Raw genomic sequence first — 18,136 nt, 5'->3', positions numbered from 1 at the left:
GTAATGAATATATGAACTTTCTGTCCTTGTAAATATAGTCATTATAATAGAAAAAATTGTCATAATGAAAGATACATACTTGTTAATAATATCAAAGTGCATTTAGTAATTTGCTGTCCTTATTATGCCTTGAAATGTTTCCATCTTTAAAATAATATTAATCCTTAAGTTTTTATTAAAAATTAGGGAAACTCAAAGAAACGTATTTGTATTATTAAAATACCAATTAAATATCAAGAATTCTTTATGAATAAAATTCACAGAGCAATCCAGAACATGATGGCATTGTATTTCTTAGTGAAAAGTTGAGAAGTAGTTCTTTTTCATAGACAGAATATTGGTATAAAATATTTCTGCTACTATGAGAAAACAGTGTTTTTTGACGAGGCACATACCTGAATAAGATATTGGTATCATTTTGGATATGGCCAAAAAATTAAGTGTGCATAAAGTACCACTAAAAATCTCTTTATTAGATATAGATTTATCTTTGTAACACTATAATTAAAAGCAAAGAAAATAAGTGTGTTTTCATTTCAACTAATCATTTTTAGTAAAATTTATAGTACATTTTAAAAAATAATCCACATAAGTAATACATGTTAACTTTTAAGACATTAAAATATTTAGCTCTGATATTTAGAAGCTAATGAATAGCTTCTAGAAGTGGCAAATCATCTTTATTTCAACTCTATGGACACCCTTACTGTAGAATAAAAGAGAAAGTAGGCTCTCAGTTAAGAATATAGGTTCTCATCTATCATACTTAGTTTGGGCAGTCTGAAAGGAAACAAGGAAATATTCAAATGACTACTTAAATCTGTTTTTGCTTTTAACATTAGACAATGAGAGCATATCATTGAAAGTACATCATTGAAATCATATACTTGGATTAAATTTTTAATGATACTATTATAGTCATTATAATATTTATAATCTCCCCCTCAAGAAGCCCAGAAACATTATATTTTACTGAATGATTTAAGATGTGTGTTTTCATAATTTAGGGAACAGAGACTCCTCCCTCAAAGAAAATAAAATCTTGCCCTGGGTCTGTTAGAAAGCTATTCTATGGTAGAAATTCATTAGACTCTATTAGCACTCTATTCTCTTCTTTTGTTATGACTTTAAGCGCCACATAAATTTCAATATTAACATTTATTTTTATGTGATACATATACACCATGGAATACTATGCAACCATTAAAAAGAAAAGATCATGTACTTTGCAGAGACATGGATGGAGCTTGAGGCCAATATCCCAAGTAAACTAATGCAGAAACAGAAAACCAAATACTGCGTGTTCTCACTTATAAGTGGGAGCTAAACATTGAGTATATATGACACACAGAAGTGAACAACAAACACCGAGGCCTACTGGAGGGTAGAAGGTGGTACCCCTGTGACATGCAATTTACCTATATGACAAATCTGCGCAAGTATCCCCAACCCTAAAAGATTTTTTAAATGGGGAAAAATATTTATTTTTAAATTACCTGTTCAGGCTGGGCGCGGTGGCTCACGCCTGTAATCCCAGCACTTTGGGAGGCTGAGGCAGGCGAATCACGAGTTCAGAAGATCGAGACCACGGTGAAACCCCGTCTCAACTAAAAAAAAAAATACAAAAAATTAGCCGGGCGCGGTGGTGGGTGCCTGTAGTCCCGGCTACTTGGGAGGCTGAGGCAGGAGAATGGCGTGAACCCGGGAGGTGGAGCTTACAGTGAGCCGAGATCATGCCACTGTACTCCAGCCTGGGCGACAGAGCGAGACTCAGACTCAAAAACTAACAGAAAAAAAAACCTGTTCATAGAAAAATTCCTCTAGTTCAATACAAGAATATGATATGCTTCTGAAATTTCTTAATACTGTGGTTTCTTTTGGGGTTGTGAGTGACATAGAGCTAAACACCCTTCTTCATTCCTGTGTAGAGCCCCTCGGCAGGTCTAATGGAAGTCTCTAATTGACCTGAGGATTTAGACCTCTGACAGTTATGATCAGGTCTGGGCTAGCATGTGAATTGTTCTGGGGTTAGTCCTTTAGAGAGTTGTTTCATCTTTAAAACCAGGATTAATCTGCAGATGGGTCCGAAGTACCAGGTTATATGGATTCGGTTCTACTCTTCTAAGATTAGATTCTGCTTTCTACCAGGCTTGTCTGCGGCCACCATGGCCATTCAATCTAGCCAGGTAATGAACAAAAATACCTGTCAGAAGAGAGTGTTAAAGAAGAGATGGAGATCAGAAGGGCTTCCTACTGGGAGTAGGAATAGAATGCTCATAACTTAAAAAATGATTAGAATTCCTCTTGCAGCAAAATGGAATGGAGGAATTTCATAGATATCTTTATGAATTTAATGGATATCTTTTAGGTTAGAGACTGTACATTAAACATGAATGCAATCATCTGTAACCCTTTTTAACTTGTACACATAATATCATAATTATTACATTTAAATTATTCACCAATATCAATGAAATTTTTAAGGACATTCAAAAATAACTGTTTTGGGTAAGAACTGAATATATCAGAACTGAAATATTTCTCCTCAGCACTTTCAAATTGTTTCTTAGATCTAATGATAAGAATTTGAATGATCTTGTGATTGCTTTTTTTAAATTTGGTTTTAATGATGCTTTATAAGCTATAGCATCTAAATCGTAGATGGATGCTTTCTTTTGGAGCCTGGGCTCACAATCAGCTATGAATTTGTTCCGAGAAAAGAATTTTTTAATATTATTTCCTGTTTGTGGCATGTGTACATTCCAAATGTAAATATCTTCATTCATGAAAAAAATCTTAGGTTTTTTGATGTCAGGAATTCTGGTTGATACGAAAACTACTGGTAAAGAAAGGTCTCCTTTTGAAGACCATACAACTGATGAATCGGTAACCTTATGTTGCTGTTATCTATTAGCTTTCACAGGCTGACTCTTGTTCTTTGGATTGTTCCCATCTGATTGGTCTATTGACTTTGGCATTTTTAAAAACAAGCAACTAAAGAGCCTGCTCATTATATTTTGTTATATTAAATTCCTTTTACAACAGCAGAGGCATTCTCAAAGTTTTTGCTCCTTGGAAATTTAAGAGGTGGTTTTCATTTATTGTCTACTGCATGCCAGGATGTCCTCACTGCCATAGATGCAGTTGAGAAAAGGTAGACATTCCTGCACGCCTGGATATTACTATCAAAGTACTTTTTTTCCTCCAAAGACATTTGAGGAATTTATTTCTGTTTGATTTTACATGTTTTTATAAGACATATAAATGATGAAGCATTTTCAAACTTCTAGGATGGAATGCTTCAAACTTGATTTCCCTTTAAGACAAAAGTCAGTTTGATAGTCTTGTATTCCTTGATCAAATTTCTCTTTCAGCTATTGTGATTTTTTTTGTGACTTCTACTTATTTTTTCAATTTTCTCACTTAGAAAGAAACTTTACAAAATGAATAAAATGGGGACCTCTCTTCCTGGGTTTTTTGTTTTGTTTTGTTTTGTTTTAGGTAACTAAGAAACTTAATAGGAGAAAATATTACCTATTTTTGGTTATCCCGTATTTGTTGCTATTTTGTGACTATAAATAGCATTTTTCTTAGACCATGTTTTAAACTTAGGTTTAGCCAAAAAAATGACACTTTCTTTACATTACATTAACATTCAAAGTATCTTAAGTTTTCTAACTGGAAAGAAGTTCTATGGCTTATTTTTTTTCCTTACTGCGATCCCAATGAAAAAATATAAATATGAAAACTTTATATGCCCAGACCTCCTAAATTCCATCATCGTCATCATCATTATCATCATCACTGGCAATTAGTATGACAATTTTGAAGTTATCAGATGTGAGTTCATCTAAAGATTTTGAAGCCATTTATTTTTTTCTTTTTAATGTTACTATGTACATTCTTTATTCAATGAGCATTTCTTTATAGTTTATAATCTGGTATCTATAACAAAATTTTCTGTATCTCTTAAAATTCATTTTTTAAACTTAGAAATATTGTCTTAGTTGTGGTTTATTAGAATTTATTAAGTCCATTTTCATCTGAGTTGTATTTTAAAATCCTAATTTTTGTAATTTTCTAAACTTATTAGATCCTGATAATCTTTTTTTTTTTAACTCTATAGTTCAAAGCTTTTAAAATAATGCCAACAGGGCTGTTCCTTTCTATCTTACCTTCATCATTTTGATCAAATTAATATTTTGGTTCACTTAGTAATTTTTATATATCTAAATTTACATGTTTTAGTTCACTTGGTAATTTACACTTATAATAATCACATAATTACAAATATAATAATCACATGAATGTTAAGACAGTTTTAAGAGTCTATTAGTGAAATGAAAAATGAATATTAAATAAATGTCCTGAATTTTCAAAATTAAAGATTTTTAGTAAGAATTTTAATCTGTCATTAAAGGTACAGTGTAAAAGATACAGCTATATGAATGTCTGTGAATTCTGTGAGTTCCTTTATCAGTTACCATAGTTACTTCAGTGTCGTTCAAAATTAATTTCACATTAATTTAAAGAAGAATTGTCAGAATTAAATATACCTATAAGGGTAGTTATATATTTCATTTAAGAAATGCTATTCTTTGAATGCCTATGCTGCTGTTAAGGTCTAATTTGTATTACAACTATTTGAGAAAGATGAAATTAAATCTCTAATGCTTAAGGAATAGATTGGGTGAAACATTTGCGTGAATCTATTATTTCTCCTTAAGTATACAGTGAAATGTCATCACTTTATATTGCCTAAAATTTTATTTATAAAAGGAAACATTCAAGTATTTCTTAATAAGAGTTGAAACTTATTAAATTTGCCAATACACAGTGCTCTGATATTATATTTGCTAAAAGTTACTTTATTATACATATAAATATATTTTTATATATAAATAGGTCAATAATAAAATCTTAATTGTTATTGATTATTAGAATTATATTCTTTTCCCCACAACTCTCACTCACCACCTTTTTAAAATATATTTAAATGGTTTTTCCTAATATTTCAGACAAACATAGATAAGTGAGATTTTACTGTATTTTCAAATTTCTGTAAATTTGTATTTGGGCACTCATATTTTTGACTTGAATACAAACACTTATTCATTTTTACTATGGTCTTATGAGAAGGAGGTGGTGAACTTGATTTGAGTTTACTGCATATAAGTAATGTATTAGTAAAAGTCTATCCAATGTAATCTCTACACTGAAACCACACTGTAATGTTATTTGTTATGCAGTGGAGTTAAGTCTATTTAAGATGAGTCTGTCTGAAAGTCTATGGAATTTAAATATTTAAATACTTAAAGAACCTGCAATTAAATTATCTCACATATATATCGGGGTCCATCCACAGACTTCCACCATACAGTTACAGTGACATTACAGTGTGTTTACATTGAAAGTAAACAATGCAGACATTTATTTTTACTTTCTTATTGTAGGCTCCCAGCAGTCTTATGGAGACGCTTGAACAGCATCTAAATACATTAGAAGGAAAGAAACCTGGAAACAAGTACGCATTAGTTGTATATTCTAAATAAGATGAAAAATACTAGAGTCGTTCTTCTAAGAATGAGATTTATCATGGTACAACTTATATTGCTGTAGTTTTAGGGCATGCTTTGTTGTAATTTTCTGGGCTCCCTCAGAACCTCTACTCTTCCTATTAACTTATGACAGTGGGTATAGACAATCTCTCTGCAGGCTAATGCAGCAAATTTGTAGATTGTACCTACATTAACTGAACCTAATGATTTGAACATTTGCCCTTAGAAGGAATTCACAATATATGGAAAAATAGTTACTCCTGTTTAAAAATCAAAGCTGTTATCATTGGACATGAGTGAAAACAAGCACAATTTCACAAGCAGCCTTGAGCACTCTATTATCGTTATCAACCCCACTGTGAAAAAAGAAAAGCCCTCAAGTATAGTTTTTTGGACTCCAGTATCTCCCTACTTGAACTATTAGGCATGGCATACTACTGACATTTTATTCATAGATCCTTTTATATAGAGAATAGCAATCAAGCAATGATAAGTACAGTTTTACTAGATTTTCATACCTTTGTGTTTGAGTACTTATATTTTTGACTATTTTTCCTCACTACATGCACGAAATGTCCAGGTTCCTTTTTTTTTCTTTTTCCATCTCTCCAGCAGGTCTGAAACTTGTCTATTCACAAGGCCTGGTGTTTTCCAATCTTTGTGCCTTATTCAGACTATAATTCTGCAAGTCTTAGGGTGCCCATCCTCCTTGTCCTGCTTTGTAAATCTTGTGCATCCTGGGAAGGCCATCTCTAGTCCTACCTTCTCATGAAGCCTTTCTTTATCTTGAACTGCTCAGTATTGTGGCTATTTCTTTTTTTACATGTATGATTTAAGTAGATTTTCTGAATCTAAAGGTTAGGGACTATTTTATACTTCATTATGTCCATTTAAACACTTAATGTATGTCCTCTACAGGGAGAGCTTGGAATCTGTCTTTGTTGATGATACCAGCTTTCTGTTTATTCCATTTTGGTTGACAGCAGGAGTTAGTAGAGACAACCCGTAAAATGATCATTTCAGGGCTGTAGGCTGATCACAGATTTTACCTATGACAGAGCTATCAAAATGCAACTATTTTCTGACTTTGTTGCCTCTGGACATTCTCCCAGAATCTAGGCTTGTGTCTTGATGTTACTTTTTTTTTCTGGTTATTTCATTAGCTGTGTTATTTCTATAATATTTTTTCAAGTTAGTGTAGAAATTATTGCATGTTTTAAATTTGCAATGATAAGCAACAGTATAAGAGTATTACAGACAATTATGGCAGAGCTATTTGGAATGATGGATAGTAGGAGCTCTCAGGGGCTCTTTCAAGGTTGTTTCCACAGTCCAGGCTCTGCCTGCAATCTCAGCGTGGCCAGGGATGATCAGACTTGACATGAGAGTACATTAGATCACAATAAGAGATGCCCTAGTTCAGTTATTTCTGGGCCCACCCTCTATTAGGGTATCTGGGAAGCCAAATGAGTTGCCTAGGATTTAAGCAAATGGAGACAGGAAGCTGAGAAATGTTTCTGTTCCTGTGACAGAAGGACCTCTTTAGCTAAGGAAATATGCACATCCACTAAAGTTAAAATCTCTGTCTTGTGCAGTGCTGGATGCACACTGTAAGTCAGCTTCTCTGCACTCTTCCACTCAGGGTCCCCCAAACCCCATATAGGGCCACACCCTTCCCTTGTTTTTTTGTTAAATCTATCAGTGCTGCAGTCACAGAGAAGCCTCCTTGGGTAGCTAGAATGGGTCTCATTAGCCCTGACTTCAAATCTAAATTCGCCCCCTTGTGGCCACCACAAGCTATTTTTGGAAAAAAAAAATAGCTATGGACATTTAGTTACATTTCTAGAGAAGTGAAATTTAAAATTCAATAATCCTCCATTTCGAATTACTTTTTTCTTAGAATAATTTTTCTTTTTCCTTTAAAATCATTTTATGCTTGTCATATTTCTCTTCTGAATTGGCTAAAACCACATTTGAACTTGTCTTTTGCTTATTCCCTATTTTTTAAAATAAATGAACTATAATAGTTAACTATTCTCTTCTTTGTATGTTTGTGCTTACCTTGGAACTTAAGTGAAGGGTGAGTACTGTATGGAGTGAGTTTTTTGCATTTGGTAATTACTAAAAATGCAAAAAACACTCTTAAGATTCCACATTTGGTATTTAGAAGATTTAAAACTGATTTCTGTCCCTTTTACACATCTGTGTTTTTTCATTATGCTTTATTTTTGTCTCCCAAGTTGACTAGCATAAATGGTTTTACTTTCTTTCGGTCTTCTTGGATCTAGACTAACAGTCTCTCATAGATGTATATATGTATATATATTTATATATTCCTCAGATTTTAGAAATGAAATATTTTTTATTTGTTTAGTGAACAAAAGACTTCCCCATGGCTTATAGCATAAATGTGAAAAGACAAATTTTTAAAGAAAATTAATTACTTAAAATTGTTTTATTTGTCTTCTGGTCACAGTATAAAACTATTCTAACCTCTAAACCAAGTATATACATAAATTGAAGCATTTGCAAATGTCTGCTATGAAGAATATGTATGCCCTTTATATTTAGTACCTTGTGTCCACTGCTGTTTATTTCTGTAATTGTATGCAATACTCTGTGATATACCTTTATATATTGTCTGTTTCTATAATTCCACAGGACAAAAGAGAGAAATTTATTTTATTATTTATGTGAGTTTACGAAGTGTTGAGGTTACAGGAAATTTAAGATAAGTCTTTTGTAATTCAAGTTATTTGAAGGATGTAGATAGATCTTTCACATCTGTATTTTTTTCTGGCTGGCACTTATACTCAAAACTATGTAGGGATTATTGTTATGACTCATATAAAACTTAACAAAATATTCTATTTGACAGCTTCCTATTAACATCTTGGAAAGAAATATGGACATTTGCTGTGTTGATAGTGAAACCCATGAGTTTGTAGTAATTTTACAGAATTTAGAGTAGATTACTTATATGGGTCATTCACTTTCTTCTAAAATTATCTTAATGCCTTGTTTTTCCAACATGGTTCATTATCTACTAGATTTTTCTAGGTGAAATTATTAATAGAAGTATTGGTCTTTTAAACAAATATTGTCTATATATAAATGATGTAGCATCTTCTTTCCTAAAGGGCAATGACTAACATTAGGGTGGAAAATCAAGCGAGAAACACATAAGAAGAGCAATTTATATGTTGTGTAAGAGAGAAGCAAATGTGCCAAGTTTATCTGTGTTTTGGGGGTTGGAATGTGGACTGAGCATAGGCTCTGAGGGGCATATAGACTTGGACTAGAGTCTGGAATCCACCGTTAAAGCATGATGAGACATGGGAAAGTTATTAACCTCTCCGAGCCTGGGAACCTTCAGAGTTTAATCAGTGATTAATGGTGCTTTTGAAAGCTATGGCCCCATTGGAGCACCTCTGGTTCTCAACCTTTTAATTAAATCATGGCAGAAGCCAACTCTGGTTAGAAAACAGAGGTCACGCATCCTGACAGTTTTGTTTCACAGAAAATAACTTTTTAAAGATGTCTGGTTAATTTATTGATTATAGAATGAATACCTGAACATATTCTAATATAAAAATTCAAATAATACAGAAAATGTCAGATGATATGTAAAGTGCTAGGGATATAAAACAATGGGATGAGTTCCTTCCTTTCAAAAAACTTAGTATCTAGTGAAGAAGATAGAGAATTAAACAGGCAACTAAGATGTAATGTGGTAAGTGGGATGATATCTCAACAGAGACAGTAGGAGAGTTTTGTTTGTTTGCATAATTCATGGGATAACTGCAAGTATCATTTAGTAATATTGTTTATGTGGAAGCTTGGCAAAATGATTCTTGTACCAATTATGATTTTTCATACTTAAGTATGATATTCTTTTTTATAGCGGGTAGAACAATTCTATCACTTTTATTATATCTTCATTCTTGCTGTGGGGTAGAAGATGTTATAGAAGAAGTTATAATATTTTAGGTATTAGTTTGGAAATGTATTTCTAAAGCTGTTGATTTTTTTTTTTTTTTTTTTTTGAGACTGAGTCTCGCTCTGTCTCCTAGACTGGAGGGAGTGCGGTGGTGCGATCTCGGCTCGCTGCAACCTCTGCCCACCAGGTTCAAGCGATTCTCCTGCCTCAGCCTCCTGAGTAGCTGGGATTACAGGCACATGCCACCACACCCAGCTAATTTTTATTTTTTATTTTTTTGTATTTTTAGTAGAGACAGGGTTTCGCCATATTGGCCAGGCTGGTGTCGAACTCCTGACCTCAAGTGATCTGCCTGCCTTTACCTCCCAAAGTGCTGGGATTACAGGCGTGAGCCACCGCACCTGGCCTCTTCTCTTTTCTTTATTAGTATTTATAATTGTATCAATACCACTAAGAATTGGTTTATGAAAATTGCTTGAGAGAGAAACAAATTAATTTAAATTAATTCATTCTTAGAAAGTGACCATACCAAAGGCTTCTATGTTTTCTTTGTAGAATTCAGGCTACTATTTTCTTGAATTTTTATTTAGATTTAACTCCCTTCCTTTTCCATACGTAAAGGGAAAAAATAGTGGGAGTGGAGAAATTATTAGCCAAAACTCACTAGGACATTTCCCACCTTATGCTGTACTAGATTTTTAGGTTCTTAAGGAGTTTACTGTAGACATTTCAGTAGACCCTTTGACACGGACAGTATAGATAAAGGTATATCCTTTCCCTCATAGACTATATTACTCTTAAGATAACATTTAGCCAAACTACATGTAACCAAGTTGTTACCCTTATGCTTGTTATATAGCAGAAATCTCTGTGCCCTTGCTACCTGTTGTTTATATTCATTTTAAGTAGAAATTAAATTCAAACAGGAAATGGCAGGCATGTATTTGCAAATGAAGTTGAACTTAAAAGATATTAACATGGGCCTGGCGCGGTGGCTCATGCCTGTAATCCCAGCACTTTGGGAGGCCGAGGCAGGCGGATCATGAGGTCAGGAGATCGAGACCATCCTGGCTAAGACAGTGAAACCTCGTCTCTACTAAAAATACAAAAAAAAAAAAAAAAAAAAATTAGCCGGGCGTGGTGACGGGCACCTGTAGTCCCAGCTACTCGGGAGACTGAGGCAGGAGAATGGCGTGAACCCGGGAGCGGAGCTTGCAGTGAGCCGAGATTGCGCCACTGCACTCCAGCCTGGGTGACAGAGTGAGACTCCGTCTCAAAAAAAAAAAAAGAAAGATATTAACTTGGCATATAATACTGTTAAATTTGCTATATCCAATAAGACAAAAATTCATAATATTGTACAAAATTCTACTTACTAAATTTCTGCTGTAATTTTGTTTTGCTGCTGCTATGTGTGTGATATTTTCTCTGTAGATGAGTAAAAAGTCATCCCTGCCATGCAGTAAGGCGGTGAATATAGGCTGCTTATTGAAATGTATTTAGTCTTCATCTTGTTTTGTTATTCATTTTTCACTAACTGAAGTTAGTAAAATGTGAGCTGTTCTGGCAGTTATTTCCAAAGCACTTTCCTAGAAGTGATCTGCAATAGTCAATGCTACCGGTAATATAACTTAAAATTCACGCCTTCCTAATTTTCCCTTTTTCTTAGAAAAAAGCATCGAAGTTGCTGTTTTTTTCCTAGCTCCCACTAATTATAACAGGATGATGGGAATATTTTTCCTAGAATATTCTTGCTAGAGTTTTTATTACAGCCATGGGAGGGAAAAAACAGACTTCAAGAGTATGAATATGGAAGCCGAGACATATTTCAGGCACAGGGCCTGTAGGGATCTTCACAGTGTACTTTAACCTAAGTGATTTAAACCACTGGGTGTTGGGGTTTGTCATAATTCTGCAAGGCATAGTTTTTTCCAAGCCTTCTGAAAATGGTTTTAAATTCCCATTTAGACAGTTTGTTTTTTATGGACATAGGCAATAATGTTTGACTCAAAGAATTTGAGTTGCGAGAGATATAGAAAATAATGTTGAATTTAAGTATTTCTAGTACTGGAAATTAAGTAGATGGAAAACAGTGGAAGGGGGTGTCATTATTAAGTAAAAGATTAAAAGATTTTTAAAAATAGCCTGTCCATTATTTTAAAAGTCTGTATATAAAACAAGTTAGTGCTTGACCAAGTGAAATCCAACTTAAATGCTTCTACAAATATATTCACATATATATATATTCAGTTTTAATTTTTTTTATGTTGCCTTTTAGATCTGGTGCTCCCTCTCCGTTAAGTAAGGTAAGTTTGATTTTTTGTTTGGGGGTTTTTGTTTTTTTGTTTTTTACCATTTTACCATCATAAAGTGTACAGTTCAGTGGCATTATATACCTTAACATTGTTTTACAACCATCCTCTCTATCCATTTCCGGAACTTTTTTTTTTATCTTTCAAAACTGTAACTATACCATTAAACAATAACTCCCCACCTCCCTCTCTCCCCGATCCCCTGGCAACCACCATTCTACTTTCTGTCTCTATGAATTTGATTACTCTAGGAACCTCATATATGTGAGCGCATATAGTATCTGTCTTTTAGTGACTGGTTTATTTCACTTAGCATATCTTCAAGGTTCAGCCATGTTGTACCATGTGCCTGAATTTCCTCCCTTTTGAAGGCCGAATTGTATTCCATTATATGTATATACCACACTTTATTAATGCATTCATCCGTCAGTAGATATTTGGTTGCTTGTATCATTTGGGTTTATGAATAATGCTTCTGTGAACATAGGTGTACAAATATCTATTTAAGTCCCTGGTTTTGATTCTTTGGGGGTATATACTCAGAAGTGGAATTTCTGGGTCATATGGTAATTCTAATTTAAATTGTTTGAGGAAAGATAAGTTACGTTTTTATGTATCCTCCTTTATATTTGTTTCTAAGTCCAATGTAGTATAGTATATGTAATTTAGTCCTTTGTTCGGACTAAATATTTTTAAAGTTGGAGAGATTTTCATGTATTTATATTGCAACAGAAAACAAATGTTATCAGTAGAATGTTTTAATAGTTGTAAAACATTTTTACATATTCTAAATCAGAGTCGTATGAGGTAGGTAATGTGATATTGTGCATGTTTCAATGGTAGAGAAATCCATTGTAATTGGGTGTCTTTCCACAAATATGCCTTTTAGACAGTCTACTATAATAACTTTAATAACTCGTTTACCTCCTCGTCTCTTTTTTACCATGTGAAAGGACAGGATTAGGGTTATTAGTGACAAGAGTATTCACTTCTATAGGTCTGTAGTTCACATTTACCATTGTATTCTTCAGACAAAAATGTAATAGATGTGTTTTTTCCTCTTTGACAAATTTCCATTATATAATTGCTGTCATTACAGATATTCAAGGATATCATTATGTCTGCACTGGTGATTTCCAGACACCATGTACTATGTCAGTGATGGGTTGGCTGGCTGCCTAAGATCCCCTCAGGGACCTTGAACAATCAGTCAGATAAAACAAACAAGTGAAAAGCTCCATTTATTCTGATATAAGGCCAGGTTTAAAACCATTATGTCTATGTGAAAAACTCCAATATATGACTGCTGAGTAGAGTGTCGTAAAATTGTGGCATCCTTTGTGTTGGTCTGTTTCTACATTTTGGCCAAATTGAATTTTACTGACTTTTTCTTTTTGTAATAACGGATTATTTGGGTTCTGTTTTCCTAGCTCTTACATCTCCTCAGAGCTTGTTGTTACAAGGCATTTTTTAATGGGCTTCTGTACAGTTTCATTTTTTGCATTTATGTTGATAATATTTATTGCTGTCAAGTCCTCAGTGTTTCATCAATATCATTTTTTCTAAACTTATTTACATGCATTGGCTTTTAAAAACCTTTTCTTAGAGGATTTCTCAGTGTTCCCAATGGATGACATACAATTAGCTTTAACTAGTCCTTTCTCTTCCATTGATCATGTTTTGTATTCCATTTGGAAGATTTGGATTTTTGTTGAAGAGAGAGGTCTGAGTTGATATTTTCTGATTAACAACATCCACACTGCTCATGTGTCCACCTTTCTTGAAGTGCTAAATGCTTGGCACTTGCATATCTATTGAATTTTGACTTTTGGATTAGTATATTCTTGGACAAACATAATATTTAAGTCTGTAAATTTCTGTAAATTTCTGATCTCCTCAGTTTTTTTTTTCCTTAAATTATTCTTTTTAAAACTTCCTTTATGTTTGGTCTCTTTGAAGTCAGATGCCCAGTTAGGGGAGTATCTGATAGCCCTGGCTTGGTCTTGGTCTTCATGAATCTTCCTGCTGTTATGTCTCATCTCCACTTACAGAACTAAGTATCAATAGATTGTTTTGAAATGTTCCATTAATCTTTCTCTTGTGAATGCATGGAGAATTAAATATACCAGACAAAATTGTTTAGTTACAGTAACTAAATAAAAATCTTGTAATATATTAATTGACTATTAATACCTCTTCTTGAAAAATAAATACTAGATTTTATTTTTACCTTTTTAGTTTTATCTATGTCATCTTAGTGATGGGCTATAGTCATGATATCTTCAAAACATCAGTGACTTGAATCTTGCTTGTGAATCGTTCTCTTCCAACTGTGAACTATTTTGCAAGTTAGATTTCTGGATTTGAAGGTCATCTGAGAGGACCTCACATGAAATCTTTTTAGGATGACAAGAAAAAATAATGACATTGTTTTTTTTAGCAATTACTACAATTGATAATTTTTGAAATTTTTTGCAGCTAGTAAGATCTTTCCTAATAATTTTATGTTCAAGAAATACATTTAGCTTTAATTTTAATTAATGAATGGAAGTCATTGCAATGTTAAGCCAAATATTTTATCATTTTATATAAATTACATTTAAAATTTGTAACGTGTTTTAGCCAATATTGATTATTTATTACAATCCTTGATTTCAAATTTGTTGAGTTTTTTTTTCCTCCACAAAGAATTACAAAAAAAAAATTGCTGGGCATGTCATGGTTATACAAAGAAAAGTCCTGCTGCCCTGTGTCCTGTAGATTCATATTTGACTCAAGTGTGTTGTGCATCTTCACTTTCAGTCTTCTCCAGCCACAACTGTTACGTCTCCTAATTCTACACCAGCTAAAACTATTGACACATCCCCACCGGTTGATTTATTTGCAACTGCATCTGCGGCTGTCCCAGTCAGGTTGGTAAATAAATATGCAGTTAACTGTTTATTAATATTTTATTAGAGTTTGGTTTTATTTTTATGTGCTATACCCAAATGATTTCACCAAAGGAAATCTAATCCTAGTAATGTGATATGTTGAAGTTTTTACTACACGAAGTACATTGTTTTACTCCTGTGCCTCTTAAATCATTAGAAAGACCTAAGCTATAGAAATCACCTTGTTGTCACAAACTGGGAAAGGAAATGGAAGAATGATACACACAATTTATTCTGAAATTGGCTGATATGGAAAGTGTTTTCTAAAATTAGTTTCTTCTTGTGGGAGATTCAAAAGGTATTTTAAAATGCTTTAAAACACACACACACACACACACACACACACACACACACACACACACACCCCAACTTGGAATTGTTTGACCAATTAGCTAGTGCATATGAGGAACTCACACTCTGGTGGTAGGAGGAGGCCTTTGGGGTATTCCTAATCAGTTTTTATAGAACCTACAGATCAGAACAGTAGTGAGAAATCTGGGGATGACTGTGCATTCTTTGAAATCTCTAGCTTCCTAAAATCAATCCCCAGCTCATAGGTGTGTCCTCAAATAATAAATTTAGGTCAATTCCTTAGTTCATTTGCCTTAAGAGGATTCTAATATCATTTTGTAGTATCTTTGACTCTGATTATGAATGCCCTATGTTTGGAGACTTGAACTTTGAGCAAGAAATCCAAGTATTGTACCCATGTTAACTGTGTGCTTTACTCTCTACTTGCTTAGTTCTGCATTTTATAATAGCAAATTTGGTATAACCAACTCCTTTCTATTACTGTTCTAATTAAATTGCTTCTTACAAAAACTTTAAGATATTAATAATAAATATGTATTCCTTTCCTGGTATTTAGTCCAGTTGTATTTATGAAATGGACATCAAAACTAGCAATGGTTTCAGTGGTTTTGAAACTTTTTTTTAAAAGCAGCAGAATCCTTTCTTCAAAAGAATATTACTTGGAAATCTAATATGTAAAAAAAGATAAAGATGAAACTGCTGTTTATGAAGGCAGGTGGGGAACCTGGGACCCTGATGGCTTGGCACCTGGCCTGGTAACCTTTAAGCCAGTGCTCCTCAAATCTGAATGTACATGTGAATTGCTTTGGCATCTTATTAAAATGAAGATTCTGAGGTGGTAGATACAGGGTATGCCTGAGATTTTGCATTTATAAAAACATCCCAGGATGCTGCTAGTTTGAGGCCTATACTTTGAATAGTAAGGCTGCTACTTGGAGATTCTACAGACAGAGAAGCTTTGAAAAGCACAGCCTCAACTGAGTAAAAATAAAAAATGCAGTAGTCGTTTTAGGTGAGTCCTCTTACAGGCAAACTTGATATATTATAGTCTAACGTAGGAAAAAGATAAATTAGTGGTTAATAATTCCCTTTAGTGTTCTTTGGTTTATAAATAAATTCTTCTCAAGACATGAATTTTTTTCTATACAAAAGATTTTAGGAAATAGAGAAAAGATAACCTTAAGGTTATGATTTTGATTTCCCTGTAGAATGCTGCACATAGATCAACTCCATCCCACTCTCTGTTTTTGTAAATAAAGTTTTATTTGAACAAAGACATGTTGATTTGTTTATGTATTGTCTATGTCTTAATTTCATTCTACATTAGCAGAGTCAAGTAATGATAGAGACCAACTGGCCCTCAAAGTCTAAAATGCTTACCATCTTGCCCTTGACAAAAGTAGTTTGCCAACTCTTGGTATATGCTATAGCTCTATACTTTCCAAAGTATTATTCTTTTATTGGATTTAAAATACCTAAAATCTTTGATGATTTCTGCATGTCTTTATTCAAAAACACCTTTATGTTATAAAATTTCAAAATCTGATTTTAATGTTTTATTTTCCTTTCAGCACTTCTAAACCATCTAGTGATCTCCTGGACCTCCAGCCAGACTTTTCCTCTGGAGGGGCAGCAGCAGCCGCAGCACCAGCACCACCACCACCTGCTGGAGGAGCCACTGCATGGGGAGGTGAGTAAAACCAGACAACCTTGCCATTTCTCTATTCATTTTAGTTCATTGTTTTTACTTAGGCTATAATTGTTAACATTTACCTTTTGATTATCTAAAATGGTATTAGAAACTTGGAGGGAAAATGTTAAGAATGGCATTTATTGATTGAAATATATATTGAGAGAGAGAGACAGAGAAAGTGCCTGTAATACAGTGAGAATGTTCAAATAGTCATATAGTTTTTATTTTAACAGTTGGAACGAGGAAGTTTTGTGGGTTTTTTGTTGTTCTTTTTTATTACTACTCTAAAATTCTGATTATTTTTAGTAATTGTTCTCTAGAGACTCAGGCCTTAGAGGATTGAGTATTCCCCTTAATTTATGGTTACTCAAAGGTAACATTTCCAATTTGGTTTGGTCAGGTGTAGCCTCGTTCCTGGATTCTTTTAGGCCTGAATTGATTTTATTCACATTGTATTTGACTTCATACAGTTGAAATCTTTTTACAGATTCTTATTTGTACCAGAAAAATCCATACTTAAACTGATTGACTGAGAGGAATCACATCTAAGCACTTGATTCCCACTTTATTTATGGATCTCAGGAAAAAAATCAGCCTTTTATAAATATTTGATTTAAAACAGTTAATATTAATATAAAAATTAAAGTAATTGCTTCATAATGCTCAAAGCTGCAAAGAGTTGGTTTTAAATACCATGCCCTCCTGTACCAAACTATCAGAATAAAATTTTCAAAAAGTTTAAGACATGCCTTGTACAACTATAGGAGCAACAGAAATAAAAGACTTAGTAACTCACTAATGAGGAAACCAGCAAGATGATAAAGCTGTCTCAAAGAACATTTTGAGGAACTGAGTATTTATAGGTATTTTAAAAGGAATGTTAGAATAAGATGGCTAGGTTAGATAGAAAGCTGTTAATGTCCTAGAGAGTAATAAAAATCATAGCCTTGAGGTTATCTTTTCTCCCATACAGAGATTATTTGCATCACTAGCAGACAAGATCTGTAACAACATAACATTTCAGAATCAGAGCCTTTAGTGCACAATAATAACTAAGTCAAATGAAGTTATATTTCTCTAAATAATTGAATGTCCTTTGGTGGTCTTGTTAAACAGTGTGTCAGTATAACATCAAAAGTCCTATCTGTAATCTCTTGATCTCATTTCCAAGTTATTTTGGTAACAAAAATAAGAGAAAGATAACCAGTTCTGAAATAATGTTGCTAACTATAAATAAGAACATTTAAAATGTTGGCACATTTCCATTTTAAATATGTAAACCTTATCCTATATTGAAATGTTCAACTCCTAAGGCTACAGCTATCAATTTTTAAAATAAAATTGTTCTCTCAGCTTTATTTAACTTTATTAAATTTCGATTGGTAAAG

General features: G+C 33.3%; 1 protein-coding gene across 31 annotated transcripts in view; it reads left to right on the top strand.

Annotated features, from left to right (window-relative positions):
* Window positions 1-18,136, top strand: part of SNAP91 (synaptosome associated protein 91) — a 168,626-nt gene that overhangs the window by 99,112 nt on the left and 51,378 nt on the right. For all 31 annotated transcript variants that reach the window (XM_063707748.1, XM_055389580.2, XM_055389572.2 and 28 more), the window contains exons 10-13: window positions 5,454-5,524; window positions 11,777-11,804; window positions 14,613-14,722; window positions 16,627-16,745. In XM_063707748.1, coding sequence (XP_063563818.1) covers window positions 5,454-5,524; window positions 11,777-11,804; window positions 14,613-14,722; window positions 16,627-16,745 — 328 coding nt within the window. The remainder of the gene's footprint in view (window positions 1-5,453; window positions 5,525-11,776; window positions 11,805-14,612; window positions 14,723-16,626; window positions 16,746-18,136) is intronic.

This window comes from Gorilla gorilla, chromosome 5, assembly GCF_029281585.2.
Source record: "Gorilla gorilla gorilla isolate KB3781 chromosome 5, NHGRI_mGorGor1-v2.1_pri, whole genome shotgun sequence".
Lineage (NCBI taxonomy): Eukaryota > Metazoa > Chordata > Mammalia > Primates > Hominidae > Gorilla > Gorilla gorilla.
Note: the sequence above shows the minus strand (reverse complement) of the source record. Positions and strands in the feature narration are given on the sequence as shown.